At 52.9% G+C, this 21,039-nt stretch overlaps 1 protein-coding gene across 1 annotated transcript; it reads left to right on the top strand.

The window, feature by feature from the left end:
• Positions 1 to 31: 31 nt before the first annotated feature.
• On the top strand, positions 32 to 20,834 carry LOC140914272 (cathepsin F-like). Its single transcript, XM_073351690.1, has 14 exons — positions 32 to 295; positions 5,211 to 5,330; positions 7,930 to 8,005; positions 10,163 to 10,263; positions 10,807 to 10,882; positions 11,091 to 11,204; positions 11,454 to 11,599; positions 13,217 to 13,313; positions 14,257 to 14,337; positions 14,764 to 14,883; positions 15,374 to 15,438; positions 15,973 to 16,063; positions 16,658 to 16,716; positions 17,207 to 20,834. Exons 1-14 carry the CDS (start codon positions 47 to 49, stop codon positions 17,279 to 17,281), a joined length of 1,470 nt encoding a protein of 489 aa, XP_073207791.1. The 5' UTR covers positions 32 to 46; the 3' UTR covers positions 17,282 to 20,834.
• The last annotated feature ends 205 nt before the right edge of the window (positions 20,835 to 21,039 follow it).

The following is a 21,039-nucleotide window of genomic DNA, read 5'->3' as shown; positions in this document are numbered from 1 at the left end:
GGCGGGCCCGTCTCTATGGCAGCGGACGCCCCGCCCCGCAGCCCATATGTGGGCCCCACGCGGAGGCGGCGCTCATTCCGCGGCCGGGATGCTGCTGCCACTGGGGCTAGTCGGGCTCCTGCTGCCCGCGGCGCTGGGGGCTGCTCCGGGAGCCGGGGCGCTGCGGGAGCTGGAGGCTGCCCGGGACCCTGCGGCCCTGGAGGCGGCTCGCTTCGCCCTAGAGAGCTACAGCCGGGCAGCGGAGCAGCGCGGGGGGCCGGCCCGGCTGGGGACCATCCGGCGGGCGCAGGCCCAGGTGAGGGGCCGGGTGGAACGCGGTGTGTGTGCCGGGCCAGGGCCGGACCGGGGGTATCCGGCAGCCTGGCTGGGGATGGGGAGAACGGACTGTGGTTCGTGTTTGCAGTCACGCACCGGGTGATGAGAGCCAGGCTGGGGAGGGATCTGGTCTGTGCTGCGGTGCAGGGCTGTAAGCTGCGTCGTAAGGCCACGGCGTCGGCTGCGCAGGGGACTGGACTGGACGGGGTACAGGGCAGAGTGGCTGGGGTATGAGTTATGTAGACCAGGGAAAGGCTGGGACATATGGGCTGGAGTATTGTGTACAAGGACTAGTGGGGTCTGGCCTGGGTTATATGGACTGCGGTGGGGGTCACAGTGTGTGTTATATGGCTAAAGGCTCTGGCTTGAGTTGTAGACTTGCGAGTATACACATTGATCATACAGGGCAAAGGGGTATATTGGGTTACATGGACGGGGATACCGGGCAAAGGGGCTGGGGGGCATGGACTGGGATAGAGGATTTGGCAATGACAAAAGGAATAGGGATTGCCGACTCATACCTGGGCCTGGTCTGTGCTAGAAAATTAGGTCATCTTAACTACGTGGGTCAGGGGTGTGACAAATCCATGCCCTAAGTCTCTGTGTAGACCGCGCTAGGTCGACAGAAGAATTCTTCCATCAACCTAGCTACCGCTTCTCGGGGAGGTGGATTACATGCACCAATGGGAGAACCCCATCGGCGTAGGTAGCGTCTACACTGAAGTGCTACAGTGGCGCATCTGCGCTGCTGTCATGTTTTAAATGTAGACAAGCCCTGAGATATATGGATCCTTGGGGTTGTAGTTGATATGCTGGGGTATAGCCTGGGCTATAAGAGGGTATAGCCTGGGGATAAAGACTAGAATATACAGTAAAAGTACTAGCAGTGCCGTTTGAGTTATATGGACTGAGTTAGAGGTTCTAGACAGGTGTACAGGGCAAATGGACTGTGGGAGATGGAAATTGGGTTATATGGACTAGATAAGGGGCTGTGAACTAGCTTATGTGAACTGGGGCCATAAACCGGGTTATGTGGATTGGGAGGAATTACTAATTTGTATGATTACTTATGTGTGTTTCTAAGGGCAGTTACCACCCTGTGAATCTGACTTTCCTTCTTAGTACAGTAACGGGAAGGAAACAATTAGAACCTCTGTAGAGAGAGTAACAGATTTGTGAGCAAAAGGTTTATAAAGAATCATCCTGGCCAGATAAATGTGGTCGTTTCTGTAGCTAAACAAATGGACACATGGAGAATCCTGCCGTAGGTTGGAATGTTACGAAAACACTTGCTGCAGTCTCTCGCAACATCCTAATTGAAAAATTAATTCACTTTGGCTGGGATCAGAGCACAGTCATGTGTGCTAGACATTCTCTAAGAGACTAAAGAGATAAACAGGAAGGTGTTCGAGTTGGGGAGGTGCCTAATTAGTACCATAGGGCATGGCTCTATTTAACTTGATGATTCAGGAGAAATAGCACATGAACGAAATTTGCAGAAGATTCTAATAGTGGGATCAGCTGGAAATACTGTTGAGAACTGAAATAATACAAAACACTCATTCATGTTAGAAAAATGAGCTTTTTCATGGAGATCTGCAGCTAACATGTGAGAGGAAAATTAGTCTGAAACGCAGATACTCTAATGGAGGGAGAACTGATCTGATGCATCAGGCAGTCTTTTCAGTTGAGATAGGAAAGTATGAATGCCATTGTACAAGACACTGGCAAGGCGTCATCTGGAATGCCTTGTTCCATTTTGTTCTGGTCACTCATGTTCAACAAAGATGAATTCAGATTGGCCTGGTACAGAGAAGGGCTCCCAGGCTGATGATCAGGGGCATGGAAAGCTGATTTTATGAGTGGAGACTGAAAGAGCTTGGATTAGTTTAGCCTGACCAGGCAAAGGCTGAGAGGGGATCTGTTGCTCTGTCTAGGTACAGTGGGGGAAACTCCACAGAGGGAGAAGAGCTATTGAAGCTAAAGGACAATGTTGGCAGAAGAACAAATTGGGATAAACTGGCCAGGAATCAACTGAGGCTGGAAATGAGAAGAAGGTTTGTGCCCATCAGAGGAGGGAGAGTCTGGAATACCTCCCCATAGAAGCAGTGCAGGGCAAACAACCCAGCTAGTTTGAGGATGGTGCTGGATAAGTTTTGGACTGGATTCAATGATGGGGCGTTGCCTGCAATAGTGGGGACTGGACTTGATAACCCAGGAGGTCCCTTCCAGTCCTACGTTTCTATTGACTTAAAAGCTGATAAAAGAAAATACATGTTTCACACACCCTGTTGTGACCCTTTGGAACTACTTGCCTCAGGAAGTCATTGATGTCAAGAACTTAGCAAGATTCAGAAAGGGATTGGCCATTTATATGGATATCAGGAATATTCATTTGTCCTACATAATGATAATTTTGGAAGGGATATAAAACCCTGTGCTTCAGGGCTTAAGCCGATCTCTGTTAGAGACCAGGGTGAGAGCTAATGGAGTGAGGGGACGTTATCCCATATCTTCATACTGTGGGGTTCTTGTGCCTTCCTCTGAAGCACGTGGCACTGGCCACTGTCAGAAACAGGATTTTAACTAGACAGACTTTGGGTCTGATCCAGTCTGGTGCAAGTTTCTCTTTCAGGATAGCCCTGGGGAGACACCCCGCACATCCCCTGCAATCTTGCACTCCATTCTCGGTCCCTCAGCGCCAGAGGCATCCCATTCCAGGGCAGAGAGGGCATAGCATCCTGGGACGGTGCAGGAGCCTGTCTGGCACTAGGTATAACATATGCTTTGCTTCCCATGTCCCCTTGTGACAGTAGCTAGTGTGCAGAGAGCTCCAGCCGCATCCTCTGGGGGCTGGGAGCAGAGTCAGTGCGGAGCCCTCACTCCAGCTCTACCCTGACTGGTGCGGGAGATATTCTCAAGGGTCAGTTTACTTCTATGCCAGGGCTCCTAGGAGCTCCACTAATACAAATACTAACTTTAAGAACTTTTTGCAGTGCCAGAGTGGCGTGACTGAGGAGTCAGACCCGCTAGTCTGGATTTGTAACCAGCAGGAATTAACTAACGTAATTAACAATATGTTGAATCTTTCTACTTAAGAAGTCCTGTAGAAGAGTACGTGATTAACCCTTCCAGATGCTGGTAAATAAGAAGATGCAATAATTTATCCACACCCTTTGCACATTACAAATAAACCAGTTATCGGAACCCAAAATAGGGCAAAGCGTTCTAAGCTTACAGGAGACTTGAGAGGTGAGGAAACCCTATTCGGGTATGTCTGCACTGCAGGGGGAGGTGTAACTCCCAGCCCAGGCAGACGTGCACAGGCTAGCTCTGATTGAGCGAGCGTGCCATAAATAGCAGCGTGCCAGGGGGCACAGGCTGTGGTTTGGGCTAGCCGCCCAAATCCAATCCTGTTGGAGATCCTAGGTATGTACTCAAGCGGTGGCTTGGACTAGCAACTTGGGTACGTTCCTAGGATCTCAGATGGGATTGCACTCTGGTGGCTAGCCACTTTTAGCATGCTAGGGCACATACACCTACCCCCACTGGGAATTACACCTCCCAGCTGCAGTGTTGACACACCCTTAGAACTTGCTAATGGACCGTCATGTGCCCCTGTCAGTCGCAGCTAGGCCAGTAAAGGACTATCTTCTGGAGATAACCTAGTTACCATCTTTACATCCCTACTGTGTTGGTTTCCATTCCATTTTACTTACGCCTTTGCGTTACTGCTGGGAACAATGAGGAACAGAGGAGGCAGTTTCACTCTTGTTTCTAGTCAATTTCACTTTTCAAGTTTGGCTAGCATATTGGAGGTCTGTCTAAAAATTACATTCCAATTCAACCACACGTTATTGGGCTGGATGCAGGAATCGCTGGGTGAAATTCTCTGTCCTGTGTCAGGCTCCTGCCTGATCATAGTGATCCCCTTCTGGCTTAAAATCTGCAAATTTAGCACAGGTCTACCCTCAAACTTCAGACCAGTTCTGGGAGATCTTTAGTTTTATAAAGAACTGCTTCTGGTAGATTACTTTCTGATTGCATGTTACCTCTGTATGTAGCATTGATGAGACCAGTATGGGAGTAATTTGTCCAATTGTGGGGGCCACATTTTAGAAAGAATGTTGAAAAATTGAGAGGATGTAGAGAAGAGGGCTGGGAAAAAAATGCCTGACAGTGAGAAACTTAAAGAGTGCCACCCGTTTAGCTTCTCAAAATGATCAAAAGGTGACTTGATCCTGGTGTGAAAGTACCTTCACAGGGAGAAAATCCTGGGTACTAAAGGGCTCTTTAGTGGAGAAAGGCAGAACAAAAACCAGTGGCTGGAAGTTAAAACCAGACACATAGCAATTAAAAATAAGATGCAAATTTTTACCAATTAGGGATTAACCCTCGGAACAAACTCTCAAGGGAAGTGGTGGATTCCCCATCTCTTGATGCCTGAGAGTGCAGACCTGACTGCCTTTCTGGAAGGTGCGTTAGCTGAACACGAGTTATTGGGCTTAACACAGGGGTGACTGTGTGATATTCTCTGAATTGTGCTATACAGGAGTTCAGAGTAGATAATCTAATGGTCCCGGTCTGGCTTTGCAAAATGATGAAAATGCTTTATATTCACCTGTATAATAAATAAGCTATGAAATCTGAACCCAAGTTTGTCCCAACAAGATCCCTGTAGCATCCCATGCTGTAGAGATGAGCCAGAACTTGGCTGTAATGAATATAGAGGGGAATCTTTATCAAGGCTGCCGGACACAGGCAAACCCTGGTGTTCTGTCTTTCACCAGTTCCCCATTTATTGTCACTGCATGCTAAGTTCTAGGCTGGGGTCTGCAGTAATGGAGCAGATGGTGCCATGCTCTGCCTACCTGAGAACTGTGCTCTGCTTGCAGGTGGTGAATGGGATCAAGTACTATCTGGATGTGACCCTGCTGAAGTCACCATGCAGCCAGTATGGATTCACAAACCAGGATGCCGCCATCTGTGAAAATTCAGTGGAGCCGGAGCAAATAGTAAGGACCAGGTGCTGGGTTGTGGTTTTGTTTTGGGTCTGTCACAGCTCCATCCGCTTGGCGCTACACCCCCAGCTTCGGCACAGCCTCTTGGAGGAACCACCTCAGTGTACCAGATCCCCAACGGGGGCTGGGGGGGGTGTCTCACCGCCTCCAGCACTCCTGTTTCCTGCTGTAATCTCTCTTCAGTGAGTCCGGCTGAGAGAGACTCCTGGTAGAGACTTGTTAATATACCTCGCCCAGCCTTTGCAGCGACACTCAAACAGTGTTGTCAAAACAGTCGGGTTTATTAGTCATCTGGAACACCACGTAGGTCGTCCTTAGGTTAGCACAGAGAAATGAAGGTCAAAGACTAGTCCCGGTCCATTCTGGCCAGCACAGAGCCCAGCAAGCTGTAGCGAACTCTCTCTCTGTCTGATGTCCTTGATTAGCTCCAAGGTGAGAGCCCAGACTCCATCCAGAAGCCAGTTCCTATCCCCCCACCTTCCCAGTCCTTTGTTCTGGAGCTGGGGTGATCTTGCTCAGTTTTCCTGCTGAGAGGTGAGGAAATCCATCTCCCTCTGGGTCATTGGTTATTAGGTGTCAGTGTCCTGGTAACTGGATTTGCCACTGGCTTCTCGGATTCTCAGTTGATATGGGGTCATCCTCGGCCAGTCCTTTTTAATGACCCATTCAGGCTTAGACAGACAGTCCTTCCCTCTCTCCCCCCCCGCCCCCCCCGGGCAGCCATACAAAATGTAGAGGAAACTGAGGCACACATAGGGGCCATAAATATATTGCAGAAAAATCCTGTTTCATCACAAGGTCCACTTAATCAGATCCACCCACTCTTAATAGGTCAATTAAACTGGTGTGACTCTAATGTCACATCACTGACCTCTGTGGGATTACGGCCAGATTCTGATCTCTGTGCACCAGGATAAGTGTGTATTCAGCTCGCTGATTTTCATGGGGTGATTGTGGATTTACACTGATATCACAGGTTTCAGAGTAACAGCCGTGTTAGTCTGTGTTCGCAAAAAGAAAAGGAGTACTTGTGGCACCTTAGAGACTAACCAATTTATTTGAGCATGAGCTTTCGTGAGCTACAGCTCACTTCATCAGATGCATCACGAAAGCTCATGCTCAAATAAATTGGTTAGTCTCTAAGGTGCCACAAGTACTCCTGTTCTTTTTACTGATACCACAGAGAGCAGAATCTGGGCAGAGATATTATGAATCACTGCCTTTCTCCTTCCCCCTGTAACTCCAGGAGGGTCACATCTCCAACTGGGTAGGAGCCCAAAGGATACACTTAATTTGCATTAAATGGAACAGGTATGATGGTATGGCTAATGGTACGGCAGCTCCCAGCATACCTTGCTTCATCTTGATTCAAGTGGAGGGCACTTATTGTTGAGCATGGCATCCTGGGATCTGTAGTCTTTGAGGCTCTGTTTTAAGAGAAGGCAGACAGTTACGATCCCAGTGAGTGGACACATTGGGAGGTCTCATCTGGGATGTGGGGTGGTGTTTAGGGATTGGACTTTTCCAATTCCTGATGGGGATTCTAGAAAGGGATGTTGTTCCCAAAGCATGATGGGGGCAGAACTCTGTGGGTGCCACCCCCGCTCCCCCACCACCTATGTCCTGTGCATATGCCACTCTTACAGGCAAACACATTCCTTCGGGTCAGAGTGGGAGAACTGGAGAAACTGGGGGGGGCTTCGTAGCAGTGGCAGGATAGAGCTAGATCTTCCTATTTCAAAAGCAGCATCACTACTGCTTGTTCTCCAGGAGAATTGCTCCTGGTGTTTACAGAAGGGGGGCTAAGACACACAGCTGATTGTCTTCTACTGGTTGAAATCAGAAGCAAGGGCACATGTGTATGTACATGCAAACCAGCGCCAGTTTCTTCAAGTATTAAAATGGGGTGTCAAAAGCAGGCAGTGGAGCTGAGGCTCTGGGAGATGGCTCTGAAACTAAACAGGGACGTTACTAACACAGAACCCAGGAGTCCGGTTACATTGTAAGCAACCTGCTGGTCTGTGTTTGTCCTGTGTCAGACTCTCCAGTCATAGTCCCATGAGCCAGGCCTCTGTCTGCTGAATCCTCTCATTCGTTGTCTTGTGACCTGGCATTAACCCAAACACGCTGTAACTAGAGGATCTTTTCATAGCTTTCATTAGTGGAGGATCAGCTGAGTAACTCGGGTGCAGCCTGTTGGCTGGAAGGAGAGGGCTGTGGAGTGAGAAGTGATTCTGCTCTTCTCTGGCATCCTTTCAGCTGAGAGTCTCAGAGCATTTTACAAATAAGTTAAGACACATGCACCCCATCCAAGAGTTAGGGAAACACTGGCCCCATTTTACAGAGTACAGCTGAGGGGCTTCCCCAGCATCATGTTAGGAGCAGAAGTAAGAGTAGAACCCAGGAGTCCTGACTCTCCTGGCCCTTCTGTTCTAACCCAACAGACCCCACCGTCCTCCCAGAGTCAGGAACAGAATCCACCATCACCATTCCCTGCCAGTCCACTCATCCCTGCTGCCTCCGGGCAGGTTTCTGTACTGCTCATTTATGAAATTCTGAGGCAAGGCCTGTTTTTCTCTCTGTCTCCTGGAAGTCTTGTCACTTTGAGGTCTGGAGTCAGCCATGGATGAACAGGAAGAGGCTGGTGAAGCAGGAATGTCGTCCAGCTGGTATGGCGGGTCTGCATGGGTGTCATCCCTTTAAAGGATCCTGACTAGAATGTAAACAAGAGCATTAAGTCTGGAATCAAAGCCACACCCCTCCACCACCTGCACATGGCCACTTGCCCTGTATTTCCCGTGTGGAAGGAGCTGGTTATGAAAGCTTTAATCCACTTCTGGCCATTAAAGAGTCCTTTGGCACTTTCCCAAATAGCTGGCTGTTAATCCAGTCTCCTGGCCAGACTCCAGCTCGGGTGCTTCCACTCTGTTGACCTAAATTCCCCCCTTGTGGATTCCATCAGCTGTCCTGTCCTCCCCACCTCACCTGCTCCGTAGCATTGCTGTGCGCTATTGCAGAGCTGCCTTATCTCATCCCAGAAGTGGCTGCATATCAGGGATCCCTGCATTGGTGAGACCACTCCTGGGACACTGCATCCAGATTGGCTGACGAACTGTGAAAAAGATGGTGACAGCTTTGGAAAGGGTTCAGAGAAGAGTCACAATATTCATCCGTTCTAAGGCCGGAAGGAACCACTGTGAGCATCTAGTCTGACCTCCTGCATAACACAGGCCATAGGCCAGCCCTGAATTAATTCCTGGCTGAACTAGAGCAGAGCTTTTAGAATAACATCCCATCTTGATTTAAACATTCCTAGTGGTGGAGGATCTACCCCAGCCCTTGGTCTGTTGTTCTGATGACTAATTCCCCTCATGGGTAAAAATGTGATTCTCATTTCCAGTCTGAATTTGTCCAGCTTCTGGCTTCAATGATTCCAGTTCTGGAAAACCTGCCTGGAGTTAGAGACTAAGGCCTGCTGTACACTCCCGTTTTGTCCTGGTATAGCTGTACCAGTTAGTGATTCTGTGTAACATAGACAATGTTTCACTAACCTAGTGATATCTACCCAGCCCTAGTGTGGATGCCGTTTCCTAGGGTAAAGGAGCTTTTACCAGAACAGCTTATTCCCCTTCCTGTACTGGAATAGCTGTACTGACATAAGCACATCTATCCCAGTATAACTGCATGCACATGGAGAGGGTTGTACCACATTAACTAGAGTGGTATAGTTAAAGCAATACAAGTTTTGTGCATAGACTGAGCTTCTTAGAGCCTTAAAGAGGAAGATGTGAGTTGAACTCAGGCTGTAAGCGTGTCCCCAGGGAGGAGAGTTTGGAGAGCAGAGGGCTCATCATCAGTTCAGCAGAGAGAGGCAGATTGAGACCCAAAGGCTGAGAACTGAAGCTGGACAAGTTCAGGCTAGCAACGAGGTACATATTTTTAACAGGGTGGGGTTTAACTGTTGGAACAACTGTCCAAGTGATGAAGAATCCAACCTGTCCCTGCGAGTTTTTAGGGATTGGGTGCATCTCTAAATCTATGCTCTAGCTCAGCCACCAGATATGAGCTCCAGGCAGGAAGGGCTGTCGGAGGTCCTCTGGCCTAGGCTATGCAGGAGGTCAGAGTGGATGACCACAATGGTCCCATCTGGCCTTCCAATCTGGGAATCTAGAACAGTGAATGTGCCCTCCAGTGGCTACCAACAGGATAAGGGACCTGCTACTGCTGCTAGCCAAGGGAGATCTCCTTTAGCACAAGCAATAGAGGCTGTTGGGCAGGGGTGGCCAACCTGAGCCTGAGAAGGAGCCAGACTTTACCAATGTACATTGCCAAAGAGCCACAGTAATATGTCAGCAGCCCCGCATCGGCTGCTCCGCTCCCAGCGCCTCTCGCCCACCGGCTGCCCTGCCGATCAGCGCCTCCCCCTCCCTCCCTCCCCACACCTCCCAATCAGCTGTTCTGTGGCGTGCAGGAGGCTCGCGGGGGGGGGGGGGGGAGCAAGGGCATGGCAGGCCAAGGGGAGGGGGCGGAAAGGGGTGGAGTGGGGGCAGGGCCTGTGGCAGGGCCAGGGGTTGAGCAGTGAGCACCGCCCGGCACATTGGAAAATTGGTGTCTGTAGCTCCAGCCCCGGAGTTGATGCCTAGACAAGGAGCCGCATATTAACTTCTGAAGAGCCGCATGTGGCTCCGGAGTCCCAGGTTGGCCACCCCTGCTGTTGGGCGTGAAGAAGATGGGCACTGGCCCTCATTCTCCCAAGGCATGAGATCTATACACTAACTGTGTCGGGGCTACCTGCAACGCTTGCTACTGCCTCCTCTTGTGTTTAGAGCCATCAGAGAAGGTCCAAAGTGCAGCCCCCCTGGAGCCAGAGGAGCCGGCTCATGCAAAGACACCAGAAGAGCCAGTTCGCTTGGAGGCCCTTTCCCAGGTGGGTGGCTGGCTGCCTCACTCCTCCTCCTCTCTAGCCCAGTTTGCCCTGTCCCTTGAGGGGCCCCAGTCTCTGTTCTAGTGATGGTAACTCATGTGGGGAGAGTGTGTTGGGCTGGAATTAGGACACATGAGGCCTCTTGCTCCCAGGGTAGGGCAGGGGGTGTGGCCTGGATTAGGGGGGTATGTCACCTGGGGCGGGGGTACTCCTCTGGGTTGCATTTCTCCAGTCCCCTCCCGTGATATGCTGCTTCGTACCTTCCCCCATGCCACTGCCCTGGCCTCTGGCCCCACCCCCCTTGCCACCCTGCCCCTATGCTGTGCCTCAGCATGGCACCTCCTCTGGTTACCAGCCCTAAGGCTGACCTCCTGCAATGCTCCAGAGACAGACCTGCTGCAGGAGGAGACTGAGAATGAGTCTATAGCACCCCCTACAGCCAGGCACTCACCTGGCCTTGGCAGATGGCACATCTTCCAGCATCAGCCTCTCAGATACCACCTCCAGCCTTCCAGGTCTCTAAGTTGCTTGCTTCTGTGTCCCTAGAATGCATCCGTCCAGCTGATCTCACTGTTCAAAGACTTCCTGACCACCTACAAGAAGAGCTACAAGGATGAAAGAGGTGAGCCCCAGGTGCTGGCATATCTCTTGGGCCCCCATCCCACCACCTTTCCAGAATCCTGCGAGCCAGCTCCCATCACCCTTTCAGCTCTTCCCACCTTAGAATCCTTTGCACTGGCTCCTGCAACACGGCAGGGAGCCCCCTCTATCTTGGACACACTCCCTCTCTCACAATGACTCTGACTCCCTGGGTCTGTTGTCCTGTTTAGAAACCAAGAGGCGTTTGCAGATCTTTGCGGAGAACCTGGAAAAGGCTCGGACGATCCAGGAGCTGGACCAGGGCACGGCCGAGTACGGAGTCACCAAGTTCAGCGACCTGACGGGTGAGAGGGGTGATGGCTTTGCACTCAGTATGTCCATGGAGCCCTGGCAGCACACCCTATAGGAAAGCGCTAGGAGCTCCCCGCTCTCTACGCCTGGGGCCAGGGCTGGAGTAGCTGGGAGCTCTCCCCACAGCCAGCGCTCCTGCCCCACTCTCTGCAGTGCCCCCTGCCAGGGGAGATCATAGGCAAGTACCCTGGGCTTCCTGAGTCCTGGGCGTTTCTCCAGAGCTGCCCTCTGTCTCATTTCAGAGGAGGAATTTCGCTCCCTGTACCTGAATCCGCTGCTGGCTAAACTCCCGGCCCGGCCCATGAAACCGGCTGCCATCCCCAGCGACCCGCCTCCTGCCGAATGGGACTGGCGGGAGCGTGGGGCCGTCACTGACGTCAAGGACCAGGTGGGTTTCCATGGCTACATTAATCCGCCACCCCGACAGCCGCAGCTGCAGAGCTTAGGCCAACATAACCTGCTGTGGCACTCTGTCTCCCGCTAGTGGCTAGACCAGGTATAGCGGCTGAGGCAGCTAATGCCTCTGAGCTAATGTAACTGGTTTAGAACAAGCTGTCGAGGCTCAGGGAGGTAGATACAGAGGTTGCAGGTTTGATCCCTGCATGCGACCCTTCCAGGTATGTCATGTCACCAGTGCTAATATAGCTGTCTCTGTCTCATCCCAAAGTGCACTGCTGCAAGAGGCCAGGCTCTGTGGATGAGGGGAAAGCGGTGGACGGGTTGTTCCTTGACTTTAGCAAAGCTTTTGACATGGTCTCCCACAGTATTCTTGCCAGCAAGTTAAAGAAGTATGGGCTGGATGAATGGACTATAAGGTGGATAGAAAGTTGGCAAGATTGTCGGGCTCAACGGATAGCGATCAATGGCTCCATGTCTAGTCGGCAGCTGGTATCAGGTGGACTGCCCCAAGGGTCGGTCCTGGGGCCGGTTTTGTGCAATATCTTCATTAATGACCTGAAGGATGGCGTGGATTGCACCCTCAGCAAGTTTGCAGATGACACTAAACTGGGAGGAGAGGTAGATACGCTGGAGGGTAGGGATCGGATACAGAGGGCCCTAGACAAATTAGAGGATTGGGCTAAAAGAAATCTGATGAGGTTCAACAAGGACAAGTGCAGAGTCCTGCACTTAGGACGGAAGAATCCAATGCACCGCTACAGACTAGGGACCAAATGGCTCGGCAGCAGTTTTGCAGAAAAGGACCTAGGGGTTACAGTGGACGAGAAACTGGATATGAGTCAACAGTGTGCCCTTGTTGCCAAGAAGGCCAATGGCATTTTGGGAAGTATACGTAGGGGCATTGCCAGCAGATCGAGAGACGTGATCTTTCCCCTGTATTCGACATTGCTGAGGCCTCATCTGGAGTACTGTGTCCAGTTTTGGGCCCCACACTACAAGAAGGATATGGAAAAATTGGAAAGAGTCCAGTGGAGGGCAACAAAAATGATTAGGGGACTGGAAGACATGACTTATGAGGAGAGGCTGAGGGAACTGGGATTGTTTAGTCTGCGGAAGAGAAGAATGAGGGAGGATTTGATAGTTGCTTTACCTGAAAGGGGGTTCCAAAGAGGATGGCTCTAGACTGTTCTCAGTGGTAGCTGATGACAGAACAAGGAGTAATGGTCTCAAGTTGCAGTGGGGGAGGTTTAGGTTGGATATTAGGAAAAACTTTTTCACTAGGAGGGTGGTGAAACACTGGAATGCGTTACCTAGGGAGGTGGTGGAATCTCCTTCCTTAGATATTTTTAAGGTCAGGCTTGACAAAGCCCTGGCTGGGATGATTTAGTTGGGGATTGGTCCTGCTTTGAGCAGGTGGTTGGACTAGATGACCTCCTGAGGTCCCTTCCAACCCTTCTATTCTATGATTCTATGACTGGAGTAGCTGGGGGTTTCCCTGCAGTCAGCATTCCCGCACCATTTCCTGATGGGGTTTGGGAGGGTCTGAGGGTTTGCGACATTGTCGTGTCACTCGTGGGCCATCATCTGTCTGGCCTTGTGTTTCCAGGGTATGTGCGGCTCCTGCTGGGCTTTCTCTGTCACCGGCAACGTGGAAGGACAGTGGTTCCTGCGCCGTGGGTCTCTCGTCTCACTCTCGGAGCAGGGTATGTGGCTGGCACTTGTGGCGTAGGAGCCAGAGCTGGACTGTGACACATATAAGGGGGATCCCTTATCCAGGGCCCTGTGGCTCTCCCAGCCTGCACTGCCCAGTGTTGCCACATGGGGAGCTCCCAGAGTCCTGGGCTGTTTAGCCAGGAGAGGGAGCGCATCGCATGGCTGGTGCCCCAGAGAGCCTGACCAATTCCCAGGCTTTCTGGACCTAGCTGGTTTCCCGGAGATGATGGCTCTTCGGAAATTCCTGTTAAGAGTCGATCCTTGCACCAGAGTGAAGAACCCAAACTTGCTTTGAGGAGAAGGGCGGTTGGTTGCTGGGTTCCTCCTCCCACTCCTTATTGGGGGTGGGGATTAGGAGGTGGGAGCTAATCCCCCTTCAGTGCCCTGATCTCCCCAGAGGTGTTTGCAGCTTCCTCTGTGATTTCAGCACTGTCAGCAAACCTGACTAGGTCTGGGTTGGTGGTAGAGCCAGGCAGCCCCAGTCAAAAGCGGGGGACCCTGTCGTGTTGAGCTCTACACAAGACCCTGACTGAAGTCGCTCCGTGCCCCCGGTGCTGGACAGACACACAGTGAGACAGTCGCTGCCCTGCAGAGCTTCCATTCTAACTAGACCAGGGTGAGGGCGAAAATGTGCACAGAGGGGGGAAGGAGCTTGCCGCAGGTCAGTGGCAGGGCTGGGAATAGAACCCAGGTGTCCTGACTCCCTAGTCCAGTGGCCCACGCTACCTGCTGAACACCTGTGGTGGAAAGAGATGTGGAGGAGCCAACAGGGGGTGGGGACAGCTTTGCAGCCAGCAAAGCTTTGGGAGACCCTAACAGAGCCTCGGGAGTGGCTCCAGCTGGCCACGAGCATCCCAGCTGCGAGGCTGTTCCCTGGGGGGATGGGAGCCTGAGAGCCTCGGGTCGGTAAGAGGCCGGTCTCTCTCCCTGCAGAGCTGGTGGACTGCGATGGACTGGACCATGCCTGCGGAGGGGGACTGCCTTCCAATGCGTATGAGGCCATTGAGCGGCTAGGTGAGTTCAGGACCATCCAGGCCCAATGCAGGGAGGTCAAGGCCTCATCCTGACTGGGGCAAATAGGAGAAGCTCAAGGGTTGGGCGGTTAAGGAAGATGAGCAGTTGTTACTAGCTGAGGTAAAATAGAATAGCAGGGTTGGAACTGAGGGGCATTGGCCGGGCTGTATGCGGGGGAAACCTGGGGCTGCGGTAGTAGGGGGCTGCGGGTCGGGATTGAGGGGCATTGGCTGGGCTGTGGGTGGGGGTGATGGGGAGCCTAGGGCTGGGGTTGGAGGGGGCTGCGGGTCGGGATTGAGGGGCGTCACAGAGCTTTTCCAGATCCCCGTAGTCTTGTACAAGCCCCAGGCGAGTTCCCTGCGGCAGGATCTGTCTCTTAGCCCCTGGCATTATTAACCCTCCCTTCCCGGGGATCGCTCCTTCCAGGTGGCCTGGAGACAGAGGGTGACTATAGCTACGAGGGCCACAAGCAGAGCTGCAGCTTCTCCGCCACCAAGGTGGCTGTCTACATCAACAGCTCTGTGGAGATCTCCCGTGACGAGACTGGTGAGTCTGGGTTCCTCTTACTGCCTCTGCTCTGCCTCCTAACTCCAGTCACTGGGGCCTGGTATGGGGAGGGAGGGAGACTCGGAGCTGCCTGTGGAAAAGACCTGCCCTTCCACACAGCTTTGTGTCTTAGGGTAGATTGGGACCCTGTGTTGTTTCAGGAGCTATCCAGAACTCCCAGGCGAGATCTTCCCCCACATCATGCCAGGCGCTGCACAGACAGTCCCTGCCCTAAAGAGTGTGGGAGGGGAAAGGCGGGCACAGAGCGGGGAAGGGCGTTGTCCAGAGTCACGCAGCCTGCGTGTGCCAGAGGCCCAGAGAGACCTGGCTGCAAGGAGCAAAGGGAACCTCATGAGCCATGTGAGGCCGAGACCCCTTGGAGGCTGTTGATGCCTGGCGGATTGTGCCTCTCTGCCCCCTTCCCAGTCAGCTCTGCGATAGACCCAGCGCCCCTGCCACAGCCCAAACTCACCTGTCCTGTCTGTTCCAGAGATCGCGGCGTGGCTGGCGAAGAATGGACCCATCTCCATTGCACTCAATGCTTTCGCTATGCAGGTGAGCAGATGCTTCGGGGCAGAGCCACCTGCTCTCACATCCTTATAGACTGGGTGGGATTGCAGTGGAGTTCAGACTCGCTGGTTTGTTACAGCCTGGCGCGGGCAGGCGGGGATGCAGCATGTGCCTCCGATAAAGAGCTGTGTGAAGGCCCTGAGGCTGCTGACATGTCCTACCCTGGCCCTGGGGCTCTCAGAATGAGGGGTTAAAACCTGGGACCTGAGTTCTAGCTGAAGTCAGGTGGTATTGGATCCAGTGGGATGCCAGAGAGTGAGCATTCAGCTGGGGGGGGGGCTCTCCCTTTGCAGTCAGTACTGCCCCAATACCTGGGCTTGGCACTAGGTGGTGCTGTTATACAGGGCAAGGACTCAGTAAGGGGCACTCCGCATCCCAGAGGTGGTCAGCACTGGACAAGGGATCCCTGTATTACAAAGCCCTGTGCTCCACCCTAAGGGCAGCTACATCTCGGTGGCATTGTAGGGATCTGTGCAGTTAGCTCGCTAATGTTATGTTCCTCATCTCCCTCCCCTTCAGTTCTACAGGAGGGGGGTCTCCCACCCCTTCAGGCTCCTTTGCAACCCATGGATGATTGACCACGCGGTGCTGCTGGTGGGGTATGGGACACGTAAGTGACGCTAGTCTGGAATCCACAGGAGGGCCCCCCACGCCTCGGGGACGTTGATTCCCTAGGCTCCCTTAAACCTAATGAGCCACCTTGAGCACCATCCTGTTTCCCTCCAGGACTGGCCTTGCTGGCCCTTCCTCCGTACTGTCCAGCCTAGAGCAGGTAGTTCTCATTGCCACCAGCATGTGTCACTGTTGAGCCAAGTCCCTGCTGCTCCCAGCTCTCTCTCATGGATTTGTACTGACCAGAGGCACAGAGATGGGAGGTGGCTAGCTCAAAGGCATAGTGAGTCTGGCAGAATCAGAGAGAAACCCTGGTGTCCTGGCGCCCAGCTCTGCTCTAACCACTAGACCCTACTCCCCTCCCAGAGGTGGGGATAGAACCCAAGAGTCTGGGTACTACTAAGACCAGTTTCTATAATCTACAGAATCCCCCTTGCTATAAAAGTGGAAGCTGACAGCAGGGGCTCAGGCAGTGCTGGCTAATGCTGCAACACCCCCTAGCAGCCTGGGCTCTGCCCCAGCCATGTATCAGGAACTGTCCAGCCCCCTCTCCTCAAGCTTAGCCTTCATGATGGACCTTTCTACCTTCCAGGTGACCGCACCCCCTTCTGGGCCATCAAAAACAGCTGGGGCAAGGACTGGGGCGAGCAGGTGAGTCCAGTAAGAAGCAGCTGGTGCCCATGCTGTGGGTGTGGGCTGGGATAGAGACTGCTTGGGCCACCTGGCTTTGTTCCTCTACTCCCAATCCGTCTCCCCTACACTGGCTGCCTGGCTTTCCCATCCTTCCCCCAGCCCCATCTCCAGGGAGGGGAGGCTAGGCATCCTCCCAGGAGCAGCTCATGCTGCCCTCCCTCTGTTTTCTCCCACGTTTCCAGCCTGGCCTAGTTCCCCAGTATCATCTCTGGCAGCAGAGAGCCAGGGCTGGGCAGCGGTGGATAGAAAAGGGGATCTTCCTCAGGGCTGCTGGACACAGACCAGTCCTTGTGGTTCTCCTGGGATTCCCAGCCTGCACCTCCCAGTCTTGCCACAGGGAGGTGCACAAAGCTAAGCCACAATGAGCAGGTGCTGGGTGAATTAGGCCTGGAGTAGTGGCTTGCTGGCTGATGGGAACGCACCAACCCCTCTTTTTTTCCTTTTCCAGGGCTACTACTACCTGTACCGGGGCAGCAGAGCCTGCGGGATGAACACCATGTGCAGCTCAGCTGTGGTGGACTAGACACTGCAGGACCTCCCCCACCCCACCTCCCTGTGAATCCCCTCCTCTGTGTCTCACTACCCTGCCCCCAGTCACTGCCCCAGCCCCCCGGCACCAGCCGTGCTAGGGCCTGCTAGCTTCCCTAGAGCATAGGAGAGGGACTTGAGAAGGGGGAAGGGCCCTGGCTAAGCTGGGGGAGATGCCACAGTGTGGAAACGCAAAGGGGCCGGGGAGACACTTGACTTGGGGCTGGCTGATCAGCAGGATGGGGGAGGCTGTGCCATGCCACCAGGGGGCGCTCATGCATGCATCTTGAGCCCAGAAGGGAGCCCTCTGCCCTGGAAAATGCCACCCAGAAAGAGCTGGGCTAGGATTTCCACTGCAGAATTTGTCCTTATGGGCCATCTCCCAGGGCTGCATCTTTGCAAGCTCTCCCACCGCTGAGGCTCCTGGCTCCCCCCCCCCCCCGCCCGCTGAGGTGAGTGGGACAGACTTCGTGGAGTGAAAGGCCACCTAGAGTGGGCTGCTGGTGGCACTGGAGCTGCTGCCCAATCTATGCTACAGTCCCTTGGGCCTCCTCCAGCCATGGGTTTGTGCAATATCCTGGAACGGTGTGCCACTCATCTCGTGTTCCTCCCCCTGCCCCACTGAGCTGGAACCAGGGGTCTTGGCTCCCAACACGAGGACTGCTTTTCAACCCACGCTCTGGAGGCAGCTCGCTCTCTCCTGGCAGAGAAATGTTCCCCACCTGGTTTGCTTTCGTTGGTGGATTCAACACAGTCCCTGCAAGCTGTGCCCGTTCCCATCTGGGGGGGAGGCACTCTGAAAAGCTGGAAACCCTAATTTCCATATGCCATCCCTGGCCCTAATTCTGATACACTGCCCCTGGCTGGAGCTGCTGCTTCTCTCTGGAACAGGAGCTGGGCCTGCTGGTTTCCATTTTTCTAGCCTGCCTGGCTGGGTCTATTACAGGGAAACACTAAGGATTACGCTAAAGATGGGGCATTAAGCCCATGAAACTGACCAGTCTCTAGATTCTGCACCCCTCCCCGCCAAAACCATTTTTGCTCCTGTCTCATGTCTTGGGGCAGGGGTTTCAAAAGCTTCAATTTTGGGGGTGGGACCTTGAAGGAGCCTGGGTTTACAAAGGACAGGCCCTTAAGTCACACTCCCACCCAGCTGTGGCTTTTGGAAAACATTAATTGCGGTGCCCCAAATTCTCCTGGCTCTCAGAGAAATGGAGGCTGCTTTGCAGGAGGGTAGACTAGACTGCAGGAGACAGCCAGGTTCGGCCCTAGACCAAGCCTGCCCCTAAATCCAGCCCTGGGTACAGCCAGCTACTGTTTAGCTGAGATTTCCTCCCCTGGCTCTCCTTTCACTGCCAGGTGGGCAGTCCTCCCTCTGGGCTCCCCTTACAGGGCAGAGTGGAAGAAAAGCTCCCTTAAATTCCAGAGCTCAGTCCTGGCACCAGCTTGCACGTGAGCAGGGCTGGTCAGCCAGGAAATCTCTCTTGGAGGCAGCAGTTCTCTGGGAGGGTGGGGGAAGGGAGCTTGGAGCACTGCATGCTGGGAGTTATAGTCCACCCACGTCACACACGTGCTGTATTTTTCAGGTTTCAGAGTAGCAGCCGTGTTAGTCTGTATCCGCAAAAAGAACAGGAGGACTTGGGGCACCTTTTTCAGCCACTCTGGTGTTGTAATTTGGCTCTGAGCGAAGAGAATCCAGCTTTCCTTTAATGCCAGACTGGCTTTCCCAGGCTCCCAGACAGGAGCGTTAATATCCTGCCTGGAGCTGGTCAGAAAATATTTGATTTTTTTCAGTGGAAAGGTGTGATTTTTTAATTTTTTTTCAAGAACGCAAAAAAAAAATTGATTCTGAAAAGCTGCCAAGCTGGGATCCTTGCATCTCCCATGATGCATTGTAGTCTCCCCTCTTGCTGGCTAACCCCAGTGCCTCATGGGAGTTGTAGTTTAGGTGCTTCTTGTGCCCATTCTCTGCAGGCTGGGATCCTTACTCAGGCTAACCTCCCATGTTACACTGTGCTCTCCCCTTTTGGGGAGGCAAAGGTGGTGTGTCATGGGAGATGTAGTCTGGGGAGCACAGTCCGTAAGGGGGAATAGGGACACGAAGCATCTGAACTGCACTCCACTGTGGCGTTGTGGTAGCCTGTGGGAACTGGAATATTTAATTGCCAAACTATTTTGATTGCCGGGTGTTTGGTTTTTTTGACACAGAAACAAAAACAATCTAGATTTTTTTTTCCACCAAAACCAGATCGTTTTCACGAAATATTCCTTTCGGTGAAAACGTAATTTCCTTCAGGAAAACCAGGTGGGTCAGACAATTTTTGCCCAACCTATATGCTGCCTCCACTGCAGCCTTGTCCCTTCCCACGCAGGGGGTGGGCAGGTGCAGTCTACACTAGGCCTCCTGGCTTCTGCTGCCAGCTCTGCTGCTGCCAATCTGCGTGGTCTGTGGGCAAGTCCCTTCTCCTTATCTGTACAGCAAACATGGGCTATACCCCCTCCCCGGGGTGCAAATTCATATAGGAAGCCCTTTGTTCAGGCAAAGTGTTATTGTCAGAGTAGGTGATCAAAGTTGGGGAAGATGGGGGGGGGGAAGCTCTGTGGCTCCCTATATCTCCTGCCCCTCGCCCCAAGCACTGGTGTAAGTCCACAGTAGGATATGGTCGAGTAGGCCTAGCTGTGATCTCGCTGCTAAAACCGTTCCATTACATTTGATTCTTTTTGTTTCGCAGAGCCGCACGTAGCACAGGTTGGGGGCTCTGAATGAACGCTGCTAGAGGCTCGCTGCAGTATTTCCCCTCCGGGGGCTCCATGGTCAAACGCACTTTGAAAGTGGATTTGCACAAGGCAAGGGGGCAGTAGCCTTTTGTGATTCTGCTTTATGCCTGCCCGGGAAGGATCTAGTCCTCCCAGTGTGTTACTGAGTGACTGGGCTTTTAGTGCCATCATCACCAGCCCAGATCTCTCCTAAGCAATAAAGAAAAGCCTGCAGGTTGTTGGGTTTTTTCCCCCTCCATTCTGGAAACTCAGGACTGAATTAGCTGATCGGGGTTCTGGCTCACGGACTGAAATGGCACAGAAAGGGGGCTAGAGTTCTGATCCTTTGTGGGACTGAACCCCTGCTTAAAAGAACGGGCACTTGTCCCAGATAGACCACAGCAAGGAAGCTGCATATACAGGTAGGACAAAAGTTCAGCGCACCATGGCCTACCTCCCAGACGTGGGAGGAACAACGGGCTGCGGTTTGTTAAGCACTTTGCTTTTGGAGGATGCTGTTACAAGCAGAGGAGCAAGGAGGGGGTGTGTGAGAGGCTTTTTGGTGGCAAAGTTGGATTTTCCCCCTTGTCGTTTGCATGGAGAAAAATTCTGCTGGTTTTGTAACAGAAAAATGCGAAGGGCTGTTCTCTGTGCCCGATCTGTGCACCTGGAGGAGAGGGAGGGCAGGCTGGGCCTGCCACAGAGCAGTTGTAGCAGGAGCTCAGAGCAATGCTGTAGGGTTTGATGTTCCTTGATCTGCGTTGTACACTAATAATAAATGATGAACCCAGTGCCTGAGCTGCATTTTCTGTCTGGGGCCGCAGGACTCCCTCCCCCCCAAAACAGTAAAGTTGCAAAGCAGCACCCCTAAGTGGACTTACCATGGGCAAGGTGGAAGTGAAGTGAAATTGAGGGCACCTCCCTCCCTTAGACCACTATGATCACCCAGTCTGACCCTAGGCCTGCCCTGAAGTGATTCCTGGTTGAACTATAGCA

This window comes from Lepidochelys kempii, chromosome 7 (genome assembly GCF_965140265.1).
Source record: "Lepidochelys kempii isolate rLepKem1 chromosome 7, rLepKem1.hap2, whole genome shotgun sequence".
NCBI classification, from domain to species: domain Eukaryota; kingdom Metazoa; phylum Chordata; order Testudines; family Cheloniidae; genus Lepidochelys; species Lepidochelys kempii.
The sequence above is the reverse complement of the archived record's forward strand: the minus strand, read 5'-3'. Positions and strand labels throughout refer to the sequence as shown.

What these genes read in the sequence shown, in the direction of transcription:
- LOC140914272 (XM_073351690.1), top strand. Translation starts at nt 47, where the DNA reads ATGTGGGCCCCACGCGGAGGCGGCGCTCATTCCGCGGCCGGGATGCTG. An exon ending in TCACTGACGTCAAGGACCAG is followed by an intron (nt 11,600 to 13,216) that starts GTGGGTTTCCAT and finishes TTGTGTTTCCAG; the next exon opens with GGTATGTGCGGCTCCTGCTG. An exon ending in TCAATGCTTTCGCTATGCAG is followed by an intron (nt 15,439 to 15,972) that starts GTGAGCAGATGC and finishes CCTCCCCTTCAG; the next exon opens with TTCTACAGGAGGGGGGTCTC.